We start from the raw sequence: 21273 nt of genomic DNA, 5'->3' as shown, positions 1-21273 counted from the left end.
AGCTAAACCTCCACCTCACCCATTATGACCTAGAGTTTCCTTCTGCTGAGCAGACACTGCTTCTAGGTAGTGCTCTGCTTGACCACAGAGTGGGAATGTTCTAGAAATCCCTGGTAGGAGACAGGCATCAAGCTTGATTCTGCAAGTGGGAAGACTGATGCATGGTTTGAATTGCCTGGCTCTGAGACAGAGCTCAGGATGGAAATTCACACACACACACGGTGAGATGGTTCCATCTCTCAATGCCATGGAGTACATATGTGTACATGAGAACACTCCCCCTATACACACACATACACACAACTTTCTCCAAAATGCTCAATGGAAGCAACTCAGACTACAGAACGGGAAAGAGCCCTCCCGTCCCCCGGAGCTTCTGAGTGAATTAAATGGCGTAAACAGAGCATTTAAGACAACACAGCCAAAGGGAGACGCTTGACTCGACAATTACAGCATCTGTCAGCACAACCATTGAGCCAGAGTATGTAATCTGCTGTGCTTTGCTCCCAGAACTGTTGGCTAAAGCACAAGGTTAGAATGGAAGGTACAAGATCATAGAGTAGTTGTTAGCAGAGAGAGTGTGTTGGAGAGTGAGAGGGCAAGGGTGACATAAATAGTATTTCTAGCCATGTAATACTCGTCAGAGGAGCTGGGATAGGAAACAGCGTGAGGGTGATTCCGCATTGATTTCTTTGAGGCGGTCTGCACTGCCTCTTTCAGCTGTAATGAAGGAGTGAAATCAGACAGAGGAATCGCGTGACTTGCAATTTCGGAAGGGAGGGAAAGTAAACAAAAGTTTCCTGCACTTGAAGATTCAAGAGGCTTTTGAGAAGGGATACTAGCCCCCTCATTGTAATTCCTTCCCTCTGAAATCTGAGTATAAATTGGACCAGTTCATTGAAAATGACCCTGAGAATGGTGTGTAGAGAGGGTCATATTTGCAGCATTTCAGATAGTGGAGAATACATGCATCTGCTACTCAGATTTCTTATGTCACTCCATACTTACTCTTTAACTAATTTTATCTGTTTGTATGGACGTTGGGCACGTACTTCCTAAATAAAGAAGGGTTAACATCCAAACTTGCTCCAGTCACTTCAGCCAACCTGGCTGAACGTCTGACCTGCTCCGTGTCTGACCAAAGCAAGATCGGGCGTTGCAGGGGGGCAACACAGCAGAGGGTCTAGATCTTACCATCTTACTCACTGCCCCTCAGCAGACCACGTGTGTTCCTGACCCTGAACTTTGCTTCTCTATCTTCAAGGCCCAGGCCAAGCTTCCGCCTTCTCTGATTCTTTTCACGATTATCACAGCCCACTCTGGCTGCCATCCCTTCAGAATTTCTGTTAACCATCAAAATCTCTCCATTTTGCACGTGATTGTTCTGTAATTCTTTCATAGGTACATTTTATCACTCTTAGGTAGACTGTAAATTCCTGAAGAAGAGTAATCATGTTTTTTATTTATTTATTGACCGCCCAAAGCTCTTGGCACAGGGCAGATGCCTTATGGCAATTTCCTAGCCAACTGAAATGCTCCTAGGATATGTCATGCTGTAGGTAGCAGCCCTGTGAGGTTTATAAAGTCTATGCTGTTATGCATTAGGTTAAATGAATGCTGGATGGAAATAGAATGTGATCGCACTTTTCTTGTGTAAGCGTGCATGTGCGTGTGTGGTGCAAAGACCAAAAAAAAAAACGGGGAAAATGCCAAAAAATGTCAACAGTAATATCTCTGAGTGTTAAGATTAGTATCGATTGCTTTTTATTTATGCTATTCAGTACTTTAATAAAGTATTTGTAGGGAATATTTTTAGGTTATGTGAGGTCAATCGAGTTTAACAGAAGTATTAGGAATGAGAGAGGTAATGAAATTGATAAGTGATTATTATCATAAGAGGCTCAGTACAGTGAAATGGAAAGTTTGCAATGAATTAGGTTTGGATATTTACGATTCTTTATGGGTCTACATTCCAGTGTTTCCTAAAGTGTGTTCCAAGGGACACCAGCCCTACCACAGGAGTGACATTTAAATAATATGGGAAGCACTCATTCTATAGCTGCTTTTTGGAAATTCGGAGTCGCCATTAGCCCTGAATATTCCTACAGCAAAGGAACCTGTCTCTGATCTACCTAGCGCTTTCCAAACTTTTCTGATCACGGAATCCTTTTTTCCTGTAATGCTTGTTAACTGCATTATGCTTTGGGAGACATTATTCTATCTTCCTTTTAAATAATAGTGTAGATTTTAGTTTTGAATGCCTTTATTTTGCTTGTGTATTATTAATATTCCCTTAGTAAGTGATCCAGAGAAGTTACAAAGTTAGAGAATAACCTCTTTAGTATAAATCTATAGGAGCATTTTAACAATACAATGTTACATAATTTGGTGATTTTTCTCTTTCATTGTAACAGCTACACAGCATCAGTCACCACTTAATTCTTTAAGTCTTAAAACTTTATTTTCCATAATGAAAAACTAAATGAAAAAACATGCTGTAAGCCTAAATTTATTCAACCTCCTCCAGAGTCCATTCTTAAGTGGGAAGTTGGTACTTTGAAACTGCATTTTATTTCTTTGTGGACTTTTTTTCATCTCTATAATTATCTTTTTCAGTATGAGTTTTTGACAGTGATGCTGATAGTTGAAATATCTCCCTCACCCCAAATACTACTTGAAAATTATCCCAATAATGAAAGGTTGCAGAGACTAACCCAAAATGTCTGGTGATAAGAGTATAAACTGAAATGTGCATGCTTCTGTCTGAAATTGAATTTGCCTCAAATTGTGGAGATTCACTGCGAAAAAAGTCAAGATGTCCTGGTGGGAGGGCAGGATGCAAAAGGTGGGGATGCTCCTTGCCTTTGCCTTCCTCTGCTTCTCCCTGCCCCCCAGCCCAGGACAGAAATAAACAACTTGTTGGAAGCTCAGAGGGTGTGGTTAAGCATTTGGTTTTCCAAGGGCTTTCAGACCAGGATCTATACACATGTGAAAAGTAAGAGGAAGCAGGAGATTAAATATTAATAAAGCAGGTAATGAAGCACAACATAGATGGCTAAAACAGATGCAGCCAGGCCTGGCAATTAATGATAGGAGTAGCTAACACCTGTATAATAGGCTACCTTGAATCAAGATTTTGCCTCAAAATTATTATGTTTCAGAGAGGATGATATATAAAACTTGATTTAATGTTGCTAAAGCTACTTGAATTACTATTAAGCTTAAATGAAATATATAGAGTACATTTGACCCCAGTACATTTTGTACACGTCTCCTAGACCCCTATAGTGGCGATGACCGCTTAGCACTGTGTGCCCCCATTCAGCGAAGTGCTGGTCTGAACCTATAAAAGGCAAGTGTGCTGTCTTCTGGAAATGTGCCTCTGTCCACGGTTCTACCCTGCCCGAGTTACAGCTCTGTTGAAATTTCCAGCTGACTGACACGCACACAATCATGAATGAAAACCAAACAGTGGAAAATAACGCCTTGCCCCCCTTCTCATGGTCTGTGGGAACAGCGCTGCTGCAGGGCCGCTCGTTGGGCTGCAGCCTGGTTTCCAGAAGTCACACTGCGGGCTCTAGTACAGAGCGTCTGGGCCCTTTCACAGGAGCAGCTGCCAAGGCTGTGGTTTTTAAGTAGCGCTTCGAAGTGAGACTGAAGGCCATCAGCAGGAAGCCAGTCAGAACCAATAAAGAGATGAGAGGGAAATGTCTATTTTTGCTTTACATGCAAAGTAAGAGGAGAATCTCGGCAAATGTGCCTTTAAGGAACAGGCAGGGAGGAGCTGCTGTCAATACACTGGGAGCTTCTAGAGGTCAAGGCCTGTGACCCAGCCCCTAGCACTGCCCAGTACCCAGTAGCAGGGCAGGACGAGTCAGCTGACACAAACTGGAGTGAAACTATTTCAGCCGCTCTGTGTTTTCAGGAGAAGTGTTTCCCGAACGCTGATGGGCACACAGGTCACCTGTTGAAATGCAGATTCTGATTCTGGGGCTCTGGAGTGGGGCCTGAGATTCTGCATTTCCAACAAGCTTTCGGGGGAGGGGGGGGCCCCGGGGGGGGAGGGTGCGGTGCTGATGCTGCCAGCCCATGGATCACACTTTGAGGGTCAAGATTCTGAAGGATCAGAAAACCAGCAGAAACCTGTCTTCTATTTAAGTTCTGTTTCTGGAAGCTGCCTCCACGCCCCCTACCCCCGCTCCGCATCCCCTTCCAAGGTGGCTGGCCTTGACCATGGCAGTGGGGTCTAGTGCCCTCTTGACCCCGCCCCTCACCCTGGTCCGAGCTGCGACGTGAAGGGTTGGAGGCCCGGTTAACCGCGCGCTTCTCTTCCTCCAGGGGAGGAGCGCCCCCGGGACTCCCCGGGCCCGGCGGAGGCCCAGGCGCCGGCGGCTGGAGCGGAGGCCGGCGGGAGAGGGAGCCGCCGCTGCTGGAGATGCTCCCGGGCGCAGCTCAAGAAGATTTTCTGGGGCGTGGCGGTGGTGCTGTGCGTGTGCTCCTCCTGGGCAGGCTCCACGCAACTCGCCAAGCTTACCTTCAGGAAGTTCGATGCGCCTTTCACTCTCACGTGGTTTGCCACCAACTGGAACTTTCTATTCTTTCCGTTGTACTACGCGGGGCACGTCTGCAAGTCTGCGGAGAAGCAGTCTGTGAAGCAGAGATACAGGTAGGTGCCTCCCGGCGGCCGGCCCTGCCCTGGGGCTGCTCTCCTAAGCGCTGATGCTGCTGGGCCGTCCTGGCGTCTGGCACTGGAACGGCCCGTGGGAACAGCGGTGAGAAGTCACATCTCAGCTGCTGTCTCAGTGGGGCCAGGATGGGAACTCTCTTTTCTCAGGGTGGTGAATGCTTCCTGCCTGGGCCTCCAGCCCCTCAGTCCTAGGAGCTCCTTTATTTGAACTGGAGAAGGCAGAGAGAAAGCATCTTCCAGAGATGGCCTGTGGTACGTCCCCAAAAAGGGTAGAAATGGGAGAACTCTCTAGCTCTGTCACCCCTCCTCAGGCCAGGTGACTCAGTGGCTTCCTGTAGCTTACCTTCCCTCATGAGGATACACGTTCACTGCAAAGAATTGGTTACCCATTCACTTTCCAATCCAAGACGCTTCCTCCTTTGCTCACGTGATTGCATGGGTCTGAATATCTGGCAGTGTGCTATCAAAATCAAAGCAGGGTCTGGACTTCGTGGATCGTGTTTTCTCATATGGAGTCCCTTGGTATGATATCCCTTTCAGAAAGAGGCCAGAAATTCTGACCCAACCCTCCACTTCAATATACAGCAGGGCTCCCCATAGCCCTCCGCAGGGGTCAAATTGTTGGTATTGACCTTGACCCTTATCTAGGCCAATCACTGGTTCTCGTGGTTGCCCGAAGTGGAGGCCCCCCATGGGCTGTGTCTAGGCCTTGCTACTGGCCCAAATTAGATCTACTCAGAAAAAAAAAAACCGGGAAAGAGTACTGGCTAAGGTAACCAGGTAGGCCCTGGGAACTTATGTTTTGTCAGTCCCGGAGATGGAAAAAAATTTGAAAGCTGAAGCCTCTTCATACCATCACCACTGCCTTCTTCCCCATCTCACCCCACCCCACGAAACACACACCCCCACAAAATCTCCAGGTCCCGTTTACTACCTGCTTCAAACTTCAGCCCCGTTCTGAAATTGCCCTTAGAAGTCACAAGGTAACTAAAACCATGATTGGGTCCAAGGAGCAAAGAGGGTTGGGAATGGAGGTCCAGATTCAGAGCAGAATTTCTGTCTGGGAATCTACAGTTGTGTCCCTGGAAAGTTAAAGTTGGAACTGTGAGGTGCCAAAATTTTTAATGTTCAGAGGGGAGTTGGGCTGGCTTCTTTCAAAAGACCAAGTTGTAAATCAGAGCACTAGTGCTAGAGGAGGGCACTCTGATGGCACTTGGACTGAGTCACAGGGCCAGCCTCACAAGTCCCCAGAGTGAAAAGGGTTGGGAGTGAATTCTAGAGACAAGGCATGCAGGAACATGGAGCGAGGAGCCCGGAACTGGAACCCTGGCCTGGGGCATTCTCAGGGTTGACTTACACCAGTGGCTCATGGACAAGCCAGAAATTGCTCAAGAGGCACTTAATGCACCTCTTCGGAACAGCAGCCAAAAGCAGACTGAAACCAATCGGTTTAGAAACTTTGATGGGGCCCAAGATTGTCCCAAAGGCAAGAGAAAAATAATGGCCTGCTTTTAGTCGCAGAGAAAAGCAAATATTCAGTAAATGATGTATTTCATGGTTAAGTAGCCCTAAGTGTATTTAATTTGTAGTTAGAGGTTTGCCTGTCTTTAAATGGACTAGAACATGCTGCTGCTGCCTCTAACAAAGGGCTGAGAGCTTATGTGCCCTCTCGTGATAATTACTGGGAGAAAAGATGAAATGCCCTTTCCCTTCCCCCTTCAGCCATGCAGGCTGAAAGAGGGCCTCCCCTGAGGGGCATGTGTCCTGAACATGACCATCGCTTACCTTACAACAGGACAGGCACTGCTGGTCACTTAGGGCTAGCCTGAAACCATGTAAGTGATTGTGCTGGAAACCACACAGAGGGATCCAAGCTCAGTAGTGGTCAAAAGGTCAGGGTAGGGAAAAGGGAAGGGTCATTGAAGCGGATTAGTTAAACATAGAAAAACATCAACACCTCGATTTCAGCCTATTGTCTTCCTATAAAAATACCTGGGAAGAATCATGAAAGAATTATGGTGGCAGCTGTGTCAACTGGAGGACAATGGGGAGGGGAGAGGAGAATAATCATAACTTGATTAGTGAAGCCAGTTAAAACCTTGCTTAATTTCTGTAATAAAACTTAGCTCCACCTCTGAAGAAAAATTTTTCTGATTGTAAGCTGTGCTCGCCCTGTAGCTAAGCAGAGCCATTGACTTACCAACCAATTATTGGGTTTGTAGGTTAAGCCATGCACACCGCTGGAGGAGTGAAGGGAGAGGCTTTCTCCAAAAAGGGAGAGAAAAATTTTAACATCACAGGCTTTACGTAGGAAATCACAACTCTGTCACAACTCAAATTGGGAGTTCTTTAGAGAGACTTTAGGATTCCCAGAAATCAAGGAAAACTGAAATCACATCTTCCATTTTTGTGTTTTCATCAAAATTAACAGCAGAGAGAAGATCTAGAGTTGGCAGCGGAGATGTCTCTCTGGCTAAAAGTGTTTTAACAGGGTGCTGGGGACAAAAGGAGAAAGGTAGAGAGCTGTTTCACAAAGAGGGAAGCTGGACAGATGAGCCAGCAATCAGATGGAAGTTTCTTTTCTCCAAGCCCTCCCCACCTAGGCTACTTACCCAATGTGAAGCTAGAAAAGTCAGCCCAAGCACATAGAGCAAAGCACTTATTGCCAGGCACAGAGCTCCTCAAACTGCAACGCTCTGTGGGTCACCTGGACCTTGTTGAAGGGCCCACCTGATTCAGCAGGTCTGGGTGGATCCGAGATTCTGCTTTCCCAATGAGCTTCCAGGGGATGCTGGTACTGCTGGCCCACGGGCTGCACGCTGACTGTAAAGATCCTGGAGTTGTTGAGTCTCAGCTACAGGTTTTTTAAAATACTGCCTATCTGACCAAATATAGGAATGAGGTCTTACCGTACCATGTGTAACTGACAGGGGGCTCGCTTGGGGCCGCAAGGATGTTTGAGCCCTGGTCCTCTGCCACTTACAAGGCCAGAAGGCTTCATGGGCAAGTCATCTGAGCTCTGGGAGCCTCAGATGCTTGTTCAAAAACAGAAGGTGATGACACATGCACCGACTTGCCGAAAAGATTGTTGTGTGATCAAATGAGACACCATATCTGCAAGTGCCCTATAAAGTGTGAAGTGCCGTAAAAATGCGAGGCACCATCACTGTATTGTATGTCTTCTGTGGGTTCTATGGAAGGATGCAGCCCATGCCTAGTGCATCAGCTGCCTTGTGGTGGCCTCTTTAAACTACAGGATGGGCCGTAAAGGGGGAGCTAACCCCTGCGGGGTCACGCCTTGGAGATATCAGCATGTGGCCCCACTGGCTGCATGGGGCATCCTATGACTGACCAGGGCTTCTCATGACCCAGCACTGCTGTCAGGAATTCGAGTGAGAATGTGAAAACCTCCCAGCCCAACTGTCCTGGGTTTTCAACCTCATGCCTGTGGTCTCCCCAGTAAGCACCCCAAAACATTCTGGAGTAAAGTGAGCTCCTCCCTTCCCCCAGATGATGGACATCCCTGTCCTCGTCTTCCCTCTTTCTTGCTGACACCTGGCCACAGGGACACCCTGAGGAAATAATAGTGCCCAGGATGCAGGGAGGGCTCTGGCAGCAGAGATTTGCCTGGGTGCTGCAGAAACTGCAGGCATGACCTGATGGGAACTCAGCTCCCAGGAGACTCCTGCACACTGAGCACCAGGGGAGCCACAGGGAAGAGGCCATATTGGTCCATGGCCCTGGAGAGGCTGTCGAGGACAGGTGTGATGACACACAACCTCCCAGCCCCTCTGACCCTGGGACAGGAAGACGGCTTCTCAGATCCTGGAGGCTGCCACAGCCAGCAGAACTTGGCCAGAGCAGATCTGAGGCATTGCCATCTTGTCAGAAGATCTTCCAGAAATTTCTACCAGTAACGACCTCTTTTTGTAAGCAAATGCTGGGACTTTCTGCCATTGTGCAGCGGCCAAAAAAAGTGAAGGATATAGCGGTGACAGATATTTTCCTCTGTCTTTTGTAGTTTCAGCCTCCTGTAAGCTAGCCAATTGATTGTTTCAGAAATGCTGAGAAACATTCTGAACCAAGAAAGGGAAAAGGGTAGTTTTGATGCCTTATACTGTAAATCCTACACGGCTGGTGTGTGTAGCTGCAAAGATTTACACAGGAACCATAGCGGGTCTTGCAGCTGTAGCGTTCCGAGTCTAAGGAGCTGAGTGGAGCAATGGCAATCTGGAGGTTGGTTCATTCTGAAAATGGTTACTGCACTGCTTCTCTGGGCGAGGCACTAGGGATCCAGCGATGATTGGTCCCTGTCCTCGAGGAGCCCGCAGCCCTGTAAGAGAGTCAGATAGCCAAGCAAGGGGGGAGGAGTATATGCAGGGGAGCTCAGGGGAGAGGCCCAGGTGTGTGGGTCCTGGGGCAGAGTGGACAGGTTTCTTAGAGGAAGTAACCCCGGAACAGTCCCTTTAGAGAGGAGCAGATGGTCGTCTCGGTGCTGAGTCCTAGGCAGGCAGAGTGGTGTGGAAAGAGCACACAGGCTGGACAGAGAGAGCGTGGCACCCGAGGGAGCCGCTGACTCAGGGTAGGAGGTAGGTGGGGTGAGGCGACAGAGAAGATCAGGGAGTCGGGCAGGAGCAGACCCCAGTGAACCTCCCACGCCATGCAGAGAGGGTTAGTCCTGGTGTGAATGTTGGGGGGAGGCTTCGAAGGGTCCTGGGCAGAGCAGAGAAGCCATCAGTCTGGATCTTTAGAAAGACCACTACCGCAGCTCTGTGGTGAAGGGAATAGAGTGCAAGACTGGAGTGTTGGTCTGGTTGAACGGTTACTCGATATCTGTGTGCCCAGGGCACGTGGGCAGGTGTGGATGACACAGATGTCCTGAGCTTAGGAGCTCACAGGCGAGTGGGAGAGAGACCATATAAAACACAGCAGGGGACGTAAGGAGGAGGCGGGCGGAAGTGCAGGCAGACTGCCTCGGCTGCAGCTTGGGTCCGAGGACAGGGCAGAGAGGGTGTTAAGACTAAAAAATCAGAGTGAGGCCCAGATGGAAAGGGCTTTGGTGGCTGGATCAAGGGACAGGGCTCTACTCTGCAGGCAGTGGGAGCCTTGGAAAGTTTTTGAATACAGGACTGGTATAATCAGAGCTGCTTTCAGAAGCAGGATTCAGGTGCTCATTACGTAACTGGTTATGGATCAGAAGTAGAATGACTCTCAGGTATTTGGGGTTTTTGTCTATTTGTTTGATTTTGGGTAAGGGCACCTAGTTCCTGAGCAATAGCAAGATCCTTGAGTGTAAATCTGGAAGTATTGCAAAGCCGGGTCTCTTTCTTTGTACTGTCAACTTCTTCAACCTACAGCAAACTCTTGTGTTAGTGAAAAGTGTTTCAATTGTTGTTTTGTCACCAAATTCAGGCATTCTGTAAATGGGGGAGAAATCTTCCATCCAGGACACATTGGTATGTGTTTTGGGGCGTGTGTGAATGCTAAGGCTCCACCAAGGCAGCCCTAATCTGTGACGCCCAGCACGTCCCTGCCTTCCTGGCGCTGCCGGACCTCCCATGGGACGCAAGCTGATGGGCTTCATTGCCTAGACATGCTCTGGCCTGTTGCTCCCGTCAACAGTTCTTCCTTATGGAGGGAGGACACACCGGAAACAAGGCGGCAAGGACCCTCCATTCTCGGAGGTTAGAGATATTCCCTTAATTCATCCCAAAAAATCTGTCGAGGGTTTTCTATGTGTCAGGCACTGGTCTAGGTGCTGGGGATACAGCAGTGACCAAAGCAAGGGAAATCTGTGCCTTCGTGGAGCTTGCTTTTAGTGAGGAAACCAAGATTAAACAAATAAAATCTAATATGTCCAATGGTGCTGAGTGCTATGGAGAAAGACGGAGCAAGGCTGGAGGGTAGGGATGCTGGGTGGAGGGCAGTGATGTCAGGCTGGGGACCTGTCTGTCTCTAGGGGCCTGTGGTTACCCCAGCATCTCTCCATCCCATGCAGACCCAAACACCTGGGTCAGCCCTGGTTACTCACTGGTTCATTCATTCTCTTTTCCTGCAAGCATTCATTCCTACAGTAAGCATTCATGACTGCCAACTCTGACCATGACTGCGGGGCACTGCAGAAAAGAAGCTCTAAGCACGTTCCTGCCCTTGAGATGTTCATAACCCAAGGGTAAAGCCACCCTGGGCCCCGGGATACAGGAGTCCAGTGGCGAGGAGGCCTGACCAGTTTGGCCTCCAGTGGGACCCAAGAGCCCTTGCTGGCCACCAGCTCAGGGAGCCCAGGGAGGGGAGGGGAGGACAGAGTGAAACATGCCACCCTCAGCACATCCCTTTGCATTCACCCTTTCTCCTAATCTGTAGCTGTCTTATTTCCTGTCTTATTTCCAAGAATCATCAACCCAAAAAAACAACAAGCTTCATCCAGAGCCCTCCCAGTTGGTGTTTCTGTTGTTGTTGTTTGTTTCTTTTTGTAATTGGTCTAGAAAAAATGGGCAAAATATGTGGAACCGGAGTTTTCAATTTGGCCTGTGTCTTCTGCTTGGTGGTAAATAATGGCAATGATGCACTGACAGCTTCATGCCAGGAGATTTTGGTCAGGTTTGCTGCTGAGGCAAAGTACCTCCCCCCTGCACACACACACACACACACCACATGCACATACACCACACACACATGTTCACATGTAGCCACCTGAGCAGGAGACGTATGGTACAGCCAAAGGATAGCATGTAATCAGTGCTCCAAGTCTAAGTAGGAAGTCATAACGGGTCCCAGTGTCAACAAAGGAAGAAATGAGATGAGGGCAGCTGACATACGTTTAGATAGTCTCTGCCTGATTTAAGATATTTGAAATATTCAAGGATGCGTCAGTAGAGAAATGAGGCACAGAGCATTGTCCTCATACCCCAGAGAGTGACACTGCCCTCGTACATTTACGCCATGTCCCCACCATCCACAGTGTCCTCCCCTCCATCCTATCATTGTAGTATTCTTAGTGGAGCTCATTTATTTCCCCTCAGATAACACACCAACCCCACCACCACAGCTCAGTTACACAGCTGCTGGCCTCATCTCAGTGAAATTCAGGGACAACCAGACACCCCCATAGACGAGTTCAGGATATTTCACAAGTGGGTTTTCAGCCTTTACTGAGGCAAGTGGAAATATAGTATTAGCTCCCAATCCCCTCTGTTCTCATGTGCTTCAGGCACGTTCATCCCCTAGTGATCTGAGGTCTCTGTTAATCCTTGAACAGATTCAAGGATTTGTCTTTGAAGTTCAGCTGTTGAAGGAAGTTATGCGATTTAACCTTGAAGTTTCAGGGCGTGTCTAATTCAGCTGCAGCAATGTTATGCTTCCCCGTGCAGTTTCATTGAAATTTTGCAAAAGGTCACATCCAATGCTTACGTTTGTGGGTTTGAAGAATGGCAGCCATTTAAATAATGGCCATATCAGTGTGATTATGGCTCTTTGGGAATCAAGATGCCTTTGACTGGACTTATCCATGAGAGATTTAGTAACATTTTTAGCACAAAGCAGCAGCAGCAGGGTCCCTGTGAACACCTGCAAGGTCAGTGTTGCAGTGGCATAGACGATGGAGAGCAAGAGAGATGGCTTCCCAGAGGGGTGATCCTTCAGCCGCTGGGTCTTGAGGAGCAGTTAACGTTTGTATGAGCCAGACGATGGAGAAGGGCTCCTGTGTGTGGCGTGCAAGAAGTGCAGAGAGGCCGGTGCAGGTGTGTATGGGCTGCAGGAAGAGGGCACACGGCTGATGTGACCAGGAATAAGAGACTGCCCTCCATCCCACCCAGCTAATGTTGAGCTGTTTCTTGCTTTCCACATGATTCTTAGTCATAGAGTCAAGACTAGTAAGCCACAGGCACATGGAAATATAAAAATCTCGCCACATTTAGGAAAAAGATCATCCATGTAGAGATCTCAAAAGATCAGAAGGGGACTTTGAGGATTCTCTGATCCAGCTCATCCAAATCGTCAGAGGCCACACATGCTCAGAGAAGGGGCATGAGACCTTTGTTCTCTTCAGTCCAGACCTCTCCAGGAATGCTACCACGAAAGAAGTGGGTCAATATTCTCTCCTCATGGGAAGGAACATGGAGGCAATGCCTGGGGAGTATGGAACAACAGGGATAAGAACGCTACTAGCCCAAGCGTGGGGCACTGAGATAAAATAAGAATGCGGGCTTGCCATTAGCTCAGGTTTGAAACCCAGCTTTGCCTTTATTTGACCATATGGCCATGGATCAGTCACCCAAAGCTGTAAGCCTCAATCCTTATCTGTAAAATGAGGACCAAATCCTACCTCTGAGGGTTGCAATTGGGGTTGCCCATCCTCTGGGCTCTCGTAGCTCCTATGTAAATCTTGTGTTCTAGCTGAACAGAATTAAATGTGATAGTGTATATAAAGCCCTGAAGTGCCCTTGGTCCAGAGGTTTCCTACCTATCTTTGGTTGACTCTAAATGTGAATACCAAAACTCATACAGATCATGGCTCCTGCTTTGTACAAATCGTAAGATCATGATGGTGGTAATGATGATAGTGAAGATGGTGATAATAGTGATAGTGATGATGATGGTGATGGTGGTGGTAATGATGGAGGATGTTCCAACCACAGACGTCTGAGTCTTTCTCCTTATGAAGATTCAGATAAACCACGTAGCCAGCGTGAGGCCCACAGCAGAGAGGATAGCATCAGCCCTGTCATCATTTTGGGCTTTTGGGGAAGGGGCGTTTCTTGGCAGAGGTGATCTTTGAGACAAGTTTGACAGGAAAAGGGCAGAGAACTCCTGTGGTATATGCCATTGTCACGTCATTCTAGCACATGAGCTAAAAGCCAGACGGAAATGCAAGGTGATTCATTTGTCTAGAAAGCAATGTCCTGTCAAGCTTTTGACACTGTTTGTTCTTTTGAAAGCTAAAAAAGAAAAATGGGGAAACTGCTGGGACTGTGTAGAATGATAAAGCAGATGCACGGCTGTCATGTTCTTTTTCTTCCACGGGCACTACCTTAGCCTTTATTGTACACAATTCCTAGCTTAATTGGAATGGACACCCCTGTCCATAGGAACAGACATTATAATGGCTTCCAAAGCACTTGCCCCCATTCCCACCCCACACTAGTGCATACATACTAGTATGGTATCCATGCCAGGCGTCAGAGATACAGAGAGGAACGAGGCCACGTGGCAGAAGGAAGGGACCCCAGGCCCTGAAGTCAGGCTGGTTCAACTTCTCAGATCCACCACTTAGGATCTGCGTGACTTTGGGAGAATTATTTATAAGTGCTCCTTTCACTTTAGTGTTCTCATAGTTAAGAATGGGGCCAATAATGCCTATTTCCACAGGCTGGCTGCAAGATTTAGGGTGCTTTATGCAAATCCCCTTGCCTGGGACTCGGCCTTTGGTTGGTGCTGAATTAACGGTGGTCGCGTCTCCCCCTCTGCTGGAACGATGATTACTGTGGTATTGGTTTTTAATTGTCATTCTCTGCCTGAACAGCCCTACTGCTCGTACCATATTTCTTTGAGCTGTTTCATTTCTAATTGAGCCACAGAGCAAAGGGACTTGTTAGCTCTTGCATCTTCTGTATGTAATTTCATCATATTACATTCAACATAGGCTTCCCTCAGCGAAGGATTGGGAGCCTATGGGAAAAGGAAACACTGAAAATTGTTATGCCTCGGTTTTAAAGTAGAATCAAACCAAATCCTGTTACATAGCCAGGGTCTGTGCTGAGTGCTTCAGAGTCAGCCCCCTTCACAAAACAGTTTTATCTACTCCAAGCAGGAGCCAGAGCAGACTGGGCCACCCTCGGGCCAGCCCTCTCCTCCACCCCCCCACCCGAACCCCTGCAGGTCTGGGCCTGAAGCGGGTTGGAGGGGGTCTCCAGCTGAGAGTCCCTGGGAAAGTTCAGATGCGTTTCCTAGCCTAGGTCATCATGTTCTAAGAGAGACCCCAGCCGTTAATGAGTTCCTTGGGTCTTAGAGCCAGTGGACCTGGTCCCGGAACGCTCTCCGTCATTGAAACTGCGTAATCGTTTGATGACCACACCCCATTATCAGCTACTTGAGTTTGTCACAAAAGATGAAAAATCTGATTGGCCAGAATAAGCTGCCTTTTCTGATATCTTTGCAAATTCTATTCTCATGCTTCCTGGGCCATTTAAAATAGAATTATAGTAATTACATTTACCTCCTTGGCTGTTTTCTACTTTAAGTAGAGAGAAAACAGAATGATTTATGTACTTAATGTAGCATTTTGGAGTACATCAGGATCCTTTCACGCTTTTCTTATCCAAGTGCCTTACTTTATGACACTTACATCTAAAGAGTTACTCTCAATCTTCCATACATTATTAATTTATAACATAAAATAAATGAAAAGCACTGGAAGCTAAAGCTCCCTTGTTGCACGAACATTTTGTTAAAACCATTATATGGCATTATTTTGCCACGTTTCTCTGGGGGGAAAATGGAAGAGAATTTTTTCAAAGAAAGGCTTTAAATGCTCCACCAACAGAGTGGGGACAGGCTTGTTAATATTTTATTATGAAATGGTGTTGGAGGGATTGGGTCTTTTACATGCTTATTGGTTATTCTTTTAAATGTTTGGTTGTATTACAGTTGGATGAAAGTTGGTGTGTTTAAGCCCAGCACAGAGTGCACTTGATTCTTGGTAAAGATGTTTTGTCCCATGTAGGGAGCAGGGAGAATTTACAAGGTGAACTGAGGGACATGTGTACACATGCATTTTGCAGAATCCTCTTTGGGGACGTGTGAGGCTTAGTAGATCTTTCCTGGAGAGGAGATACTGAGCCAGCTAGGTCTCTTGGCCAAGCCCCCCGCTCTCAGGAGTCCTAAGGAAGCCACCGGTGCTCCTTAGCGCACTGGCGCTGTGGTGGACTTTGAAATCATCCTGCAGCAGAGATGGGAACTCTGCCACAAAGATCCCTGCTTCTTCTGCCACAGTGAAGGGTTGTTGCAAGGAGGACCTGTCCAGCCAGGGACTATATCCCTCGGCCTCCCTCGGCATCGGAACTGGGCCAAGCGACTTCTCTCCAAAGTGATACATATCCACCAAGGCAGATGAGAAGCAGGCGGGCATTTCCCACCCTCCCCTTTCCTGCTCCGCTGGCTGCACGCACAGAATTTCCAGGCTCCAAGGGATGACAGACCACAAACGGAAGGAAGATCACCAAGTGGTGAAATGCCATCTGTCTTCCAACGACATGAATCAGAACTGAACTTCTGTTGTGCCAAGCCTCCGAACTAGGGGTTCGACACAGCAGCTAGCATGGTGCTAATTAATATAGTCCCCATCTTTACACCCAGCCCACGGAGTTGGAGTCCATCTGAAAACCTGCATCCTCAATCACAGGCCCTTGGACATCCTCACTACCCAAAATCTTTCCTGTCGCTTCATTTGTATTCTGAATATAATAAAAATTTTAAAGTGTATCTGGACAGAAAAAAGACAGCCTTTAAACATAAGGACAGGGATCGTGTCTGTCTTGCTCACCTGCATACCCCCAGCACCTAGCTCAGTGCTTGGTACTGAGTACATACATAACGGCTGCTGGAAGAAGGGAGGAAAGGAGGGGAAGGAAAGAAGAAATTGTCATGTGGGCAATGTCAATATTGTCATCCTCATGCTCACTGTCAGAGCAGCTTGCTGAGATCAGCTCTCAGAAGGCACTCTCAAGGGAGCAGCCCTGGAAGTGACCCACTGTCCTTACAACAGGAGGCCCCCCCCCCCACCATCCAGATGATGAACTGATGCAATTCTGAAAGAGCTCTTTAATTATAAAGCACTTTTAGAAAAAGAAGTGTGTGACCATCAGACATTTTTTAGAAATCAGTCAGGTTTGAAATTATTAGACTCCAGCTCAGGAGATGCCCCTTAACGCTGTCTGATCGAAGCCAGAGTAAAAACCCATCCTCATAAAGGTTCAGTTGGGCGTTTATATTGGCTTGTGTTTCATATTCTCTTAAAACTATTCCCTGACTGTATCCCAGAACAGAGGAATTTAGAGGATTTGTGCATTTAAGTTCTTAAAAGTCTTGCAAACGTTTTAATCTGCTGTGAGATTTGAGACTTTTACATCTATTTCAGTTACTCTTGCTGTTTAAGAAGCTACCCCAAAACTTGATGGCACAAACACCCCTTTCATTCTACTTTGGGACTCTGTGGAGCAGGAACTCTGACAGGGCATCAGGGATGGCTTTTCTCTGCTCCATGATGTCAGGAGCCTCCAGTGGGAACATTTGCTGGATGGGTAACTCAACAGTTGGGGGCTGCAATCATCTGGGGCATCTTTCCTCAATGTCTCATGGTTGATGCTGGCTGTCACCTGCTACATCAGCTGGGACTGTCAATCTAAGCCCTTACACGTGGTCTCTTCAGGTGGCCTGGGCTTCCTCACAGCCTGTGGCCCAGGGTAGTGGGACCACTCTTATAGTGGCTCAGAACCCCAGTGGTATCCTTTTAGGACCTGGCCTCAGAGGTCACCAGTGACATTTCCGCTATCCTCTTCCTGTCAAGGTAGTCACAGGCCCACCCAGCTTTAAGGGGGACATAGACCCCACTCTTCAACTGGAGGGTGGCAGGGTCTCTGGAGGGAAACTTCATGAAATGGGAGGTATTGTTGCTACCACGTTTAGAAAATACCATCTGTTACAACATCGAAAGGAAATGTGGCATGTGGGGAGGTGGTGGACTTGCCTCTGTTGGAAAGAGGTGTTACTGGGCTACCAAAGGCGGCCAGCACTGGAAGGTTGGGGTTTAGGAGGCAGAAGACGTGGCTCTGGAGGAGGATTCTATCGAGGAAGCAGCAGGTCCTCAAGGAGCCTTTATCCTGACCTGGGGGAGAAGTCAGAACGCTGATTTCACCTGAAGCTGGTGGACGTGGGCCTGGCTAGCCTTCAAGCCCATCCAGACACCAGTGGGGACCTCTAGAGCAGATGTCTGCTCCAGCTCCACCTTGGACTTCAGCTACTGCCTTAGCCATCTCTGTTCTCTGAGAAGCAGGGCCTTTATCAGTAGCACAGAAAATCATATCAACCTGGCTAGAGAAGGCTAATAGAACTGATAATAAATGATTCAGTGAGTGGAAAACTACTCTGGAACTGCCAGATTATGAGAACAGAAGCATGATGTGTTTACTTTCCAGGTAACTCCTTGATACCTCTTTCCATACTGATTTTTTTCCCCTTCTAAAGATGTAAATTATTTTTATGCAAATCGTGTTCAAGGACTGCAGTATTACAGGCCACTGACAACACAGTAATTTGTAACCCAAGTCACGTCCTTTTATGCACTGAACTGCCAGAAGATCTAGCATTAATAAAAACCACACATAAGACAAAAACAGGCATGTGATGAGTTAAGGCATGAAGAGGAAATTGCTCCCTGAAGCGGCAGGGACAGCAGAGGAGAGTGTTACTGTGGCTCTGTGGATGGAGCGCGCTGAGAACTGGCAGCCTTTGTTGGCTGCCATGTGCATTCAAGTCAGCTGGTATAGGTGAGGGATGAGGCTAGACCGTGGTGCTGTCCTCAGAGCCAGGGAAGGGCACAGGGGAGGCAATAGACATGGCAGGATGTGATGGTCTTGAAGGAGCAAAGGCCACAGCCAAGTCCAAGACCCGGCACAGTTCATGGGGCTGGAAACCACGTTGTGAAACCAAATGGGGTGGCGTGCAGGCACCAGCGTGGCCTCCTAAGCAGTTCCAAGGCCAGGTGCATGGGTGTACTGAGTGCTGAGTGCTTGAAACAGAAAAGAGAGGGAGAGAAGGAGAGAGAGAGAAATGTAGCAATGGTTTTAAACTTTATTGTTGGTTAGTTTGGTTAGTTGTTTGGTCAGTTGGTTGTTTGGTTCATCAGTTGACTGGGTTGGTTGGTTGGTTGGCTAGTTTTTGGTTTGGGGGTCTTTAGCAGAGAAGTACTTTCATGTAATTAAAAAAAAGCCACACAGGGAAATGCTATATAGATAAAAGGTTCAAGAAGAGCTGCTCTGGCTGTATTCCAAAGGCAGTGATCTTCCTCCCAGTCATATTTCTGTTCTTCTTGATCAGATGCTAAGGCCTGGGATGAAAGTCTGTTCCTACCAGAAGCACCACCTCAGCCTATAAACCAAATTCTTTTCTTTGCTGCCGCTTAAGTGAACAAAATGTCTTTCCCCACCGCCTGCCGGTCCAGAGTCATGGACCCCCACTCAGTGTGAAGGCCAGGTGAAAACATCACCTGTGCAGCTACAGTGTGGGCTTGCAGGTCCATGTGAGCTGTATTCTGGTTTTCTTCCGACAGAATCACTTGTTTGTACTTATACCAGGAGGAGGGGAAAGCTGCTAGTGCTGCGAGTGAGTCTTACGAAACACACCCCAGGAAGCAAGCAGTAGCTGGTGTCTAAGTCACAAATTCCCAAATTCCTGCAGGGAATTGCTGACTGCCGTGGTCACTTCCATCCCATATGGAAGCTTCCATCCCTTCGAATGAGAAAAATGAATTCCTCATGTCCTTTTCCTTCTCCTCCAGCAGGGAGGCTAGCCCACGTGTTTGCCTCACATCACTGGGGACCCCTCAGGCAGGAGGGGTGCCTCCCCCTTGCCTTGTGGGTCTGAACAGATTCCTTATGGTTCTCACCTCTTGTGGCGCATTTGGTCAGTGTCTCAGTGGGGGCCTCTTGTCCAACCCATCCAGGTACCGAGTGCTTCTTGGCATGGAGGCCGCAATCTCTTGGGGTCACCCATCTACCATGGGTTGGGGCAGCAGTCCTGTGGGAAGAAGAGGTTGACTGCCCTGCCCCCAGCCAGGACCCCATATTTTTATTTTACTGAAAATAAAACTAGGCCCTGCTAATTATGTAGTCGTCCTGAGGGTAAATTTGAATTTGAGTGCTCTGTCCAGTTCACAGTTCACAGGTGAACTTGACCCTTCAGCCTAGGCAGAAAATTGATATCCCGGGTGTCCCCAGCAGAGTGACTCAAGCAGATCTAGATTCTTATTGTCTTGAGGCTGCATCCCCCAAACTGCGTTCCACAGAACGCGGGTGGTACAGAGCGTTCATTAGACTTCTGTGTCAAATTTGTAATTGTCAAATCAATTTGTGAAGTGTGTTTTTTTTCTTGCAGAACTTCTCAATCTCTGAAGTGTTGATGAGCACTGGGACCTTACAGGTGGCATATAACAGGAGAGTTAATCGTAGAGGCCATTTTCTAGTGAAGATAACACATGTCCCAGCATTCTAAGAAGCACAGTTTTCAAGATAATATTTAAATAATTATTTCAAATAGAAGAAGTAATGGATGGAACCCTAAGCTAAAAGGAGATGCAACATGCGGCAATTGGTGAGCCTGGCGATAGAAAAGAGTAGAGCGTTTGGTTGGGACAGAAGCAAAGGCAGAGAGAAGGGTAGGGGGAACTGGGCCTGGTCCCCCAGCAGAGGGAGGCCAGACATGAGCCCTGCTTACTACAGATTGCAGTGCCAGCACACTCCACAGGGAACCCGTGAGAGCAATGGGATATTTCAATGTCCTGACCATTGCTGGATGCCTCATTAAGCTAAAGTTTGGTCCTCTGATACATCCCTGACCTTCTTTAGGATAATTTCATTGCTCAAGAGGTGAAGGAAATAACTAGGAATGGGGCTAGTTGACCAATAAGGAAAAAGCAGCTTAGTGAATGAAGGTTACATAGACACAAGAGAAAGTGACCATATCATCTTGAGCTTCATGAAATGTTGGGTGGGCATGGAGAGATTTTAAATTAAAAGATCATTTGAGTTTGACCCCTTGGCCCTGTAGGCTAATAATGGAAATAACAACCAGATAGAAACTGTATGGAAGAAAAGAGCCCATTTGCAAGCTCAACCAAAACCATTTGAAATCCCTAGTAATAAACATAATAAAAATTTATGGGACCTCTAGGAAGAAAACTTTAAACTCGCCTGAGACTCAACAAACATAAAAATGTCAATCCTCCCCACATTCATTTATGAGCGCGATTAAAGTATCAAAAGGTTTGTTTTAGGAAGTAGACAAGAAAGCCCTGAAAAGAAGAGCAGTAAGGGGAACTAGCTGTTCTAGCAGTTAAAATACGCTAGGAAGCCTCAGGAATTTAAGCAGTGGGGGCTTGGCACATGTGTAGACAGAAGACCAATCAAAACAAAACAGAACATCCAGAGGAGAACTAAATACATAAAGAACTTTTGTTTATGGTCCGTGTGGTATCGCCTATAAGTGAAGGAAGGATGAACTATTTAGTAGGTGATATTGGGACAACCAGGAAGTCATCTAGGAAAAAATAAATTTAACTCATACCTCCTACTATAAGCCTAGATAAATTCCAAATGGGGTTTAGGTGTAAAATCTGAAATTTTATGAGGACTAGATAAAAACCTGGGGTAATCTTTTTTTTCTTTCTTTCTTTCTTTTTTTTTTTTTTTTTGCTGAGGAAGATTTGCCTCACTAACATCTATTGACAATCTTCCTCTCTTTGCTTGAGGAAGATATGCCCTGATCTAACGTCTATGCCAGTCTTCCTTTATTTTGTATGTGGGTTGCCACCACAA

General features: G+C 47.2%; 1 protein-coding gene across 2 annotated transcripts in view; it reads left to right on the top strand.

The window, feature by feature from the left end:
- Positions 1 to 21273, top strand: part of SLC35F3 (solute carrier family 35 member F3) — a 376143-nt gene that overhangs the window by 269148 nt on the left and 85722 nt on the right. For both annotated transcript variants that reach the window (XM_070492484.1, XM_044758803.2), the window contains one exon: positions 4339 to 4666. In XM_070492484.1, the coding sequence (XP_070348585.1) occupies positions 4339 to 4666 (328 nt within the window). The remainder of the gene's footprint in view (positions 1 to 4338; positions 4667 to 21273) is intronic.

This window comes from Equus asinus, chromosome 2, assembly GCF_041296235.1.
Source record: "Equus asinus isolate D_3611 breed Donkey chromosome 2, EquAss-T2T_v2, whole genome shotgun sequence".
NCBI lineage: Eukaryota > Metazoa > Chordata > Mammalia > Perissodactyla > Equidae > Equus > Equus asinus.
Note: the sequence above shows the minus strand (reverse complement) of the source record. Positions and strands in the feature narration are given on the sequence as shown.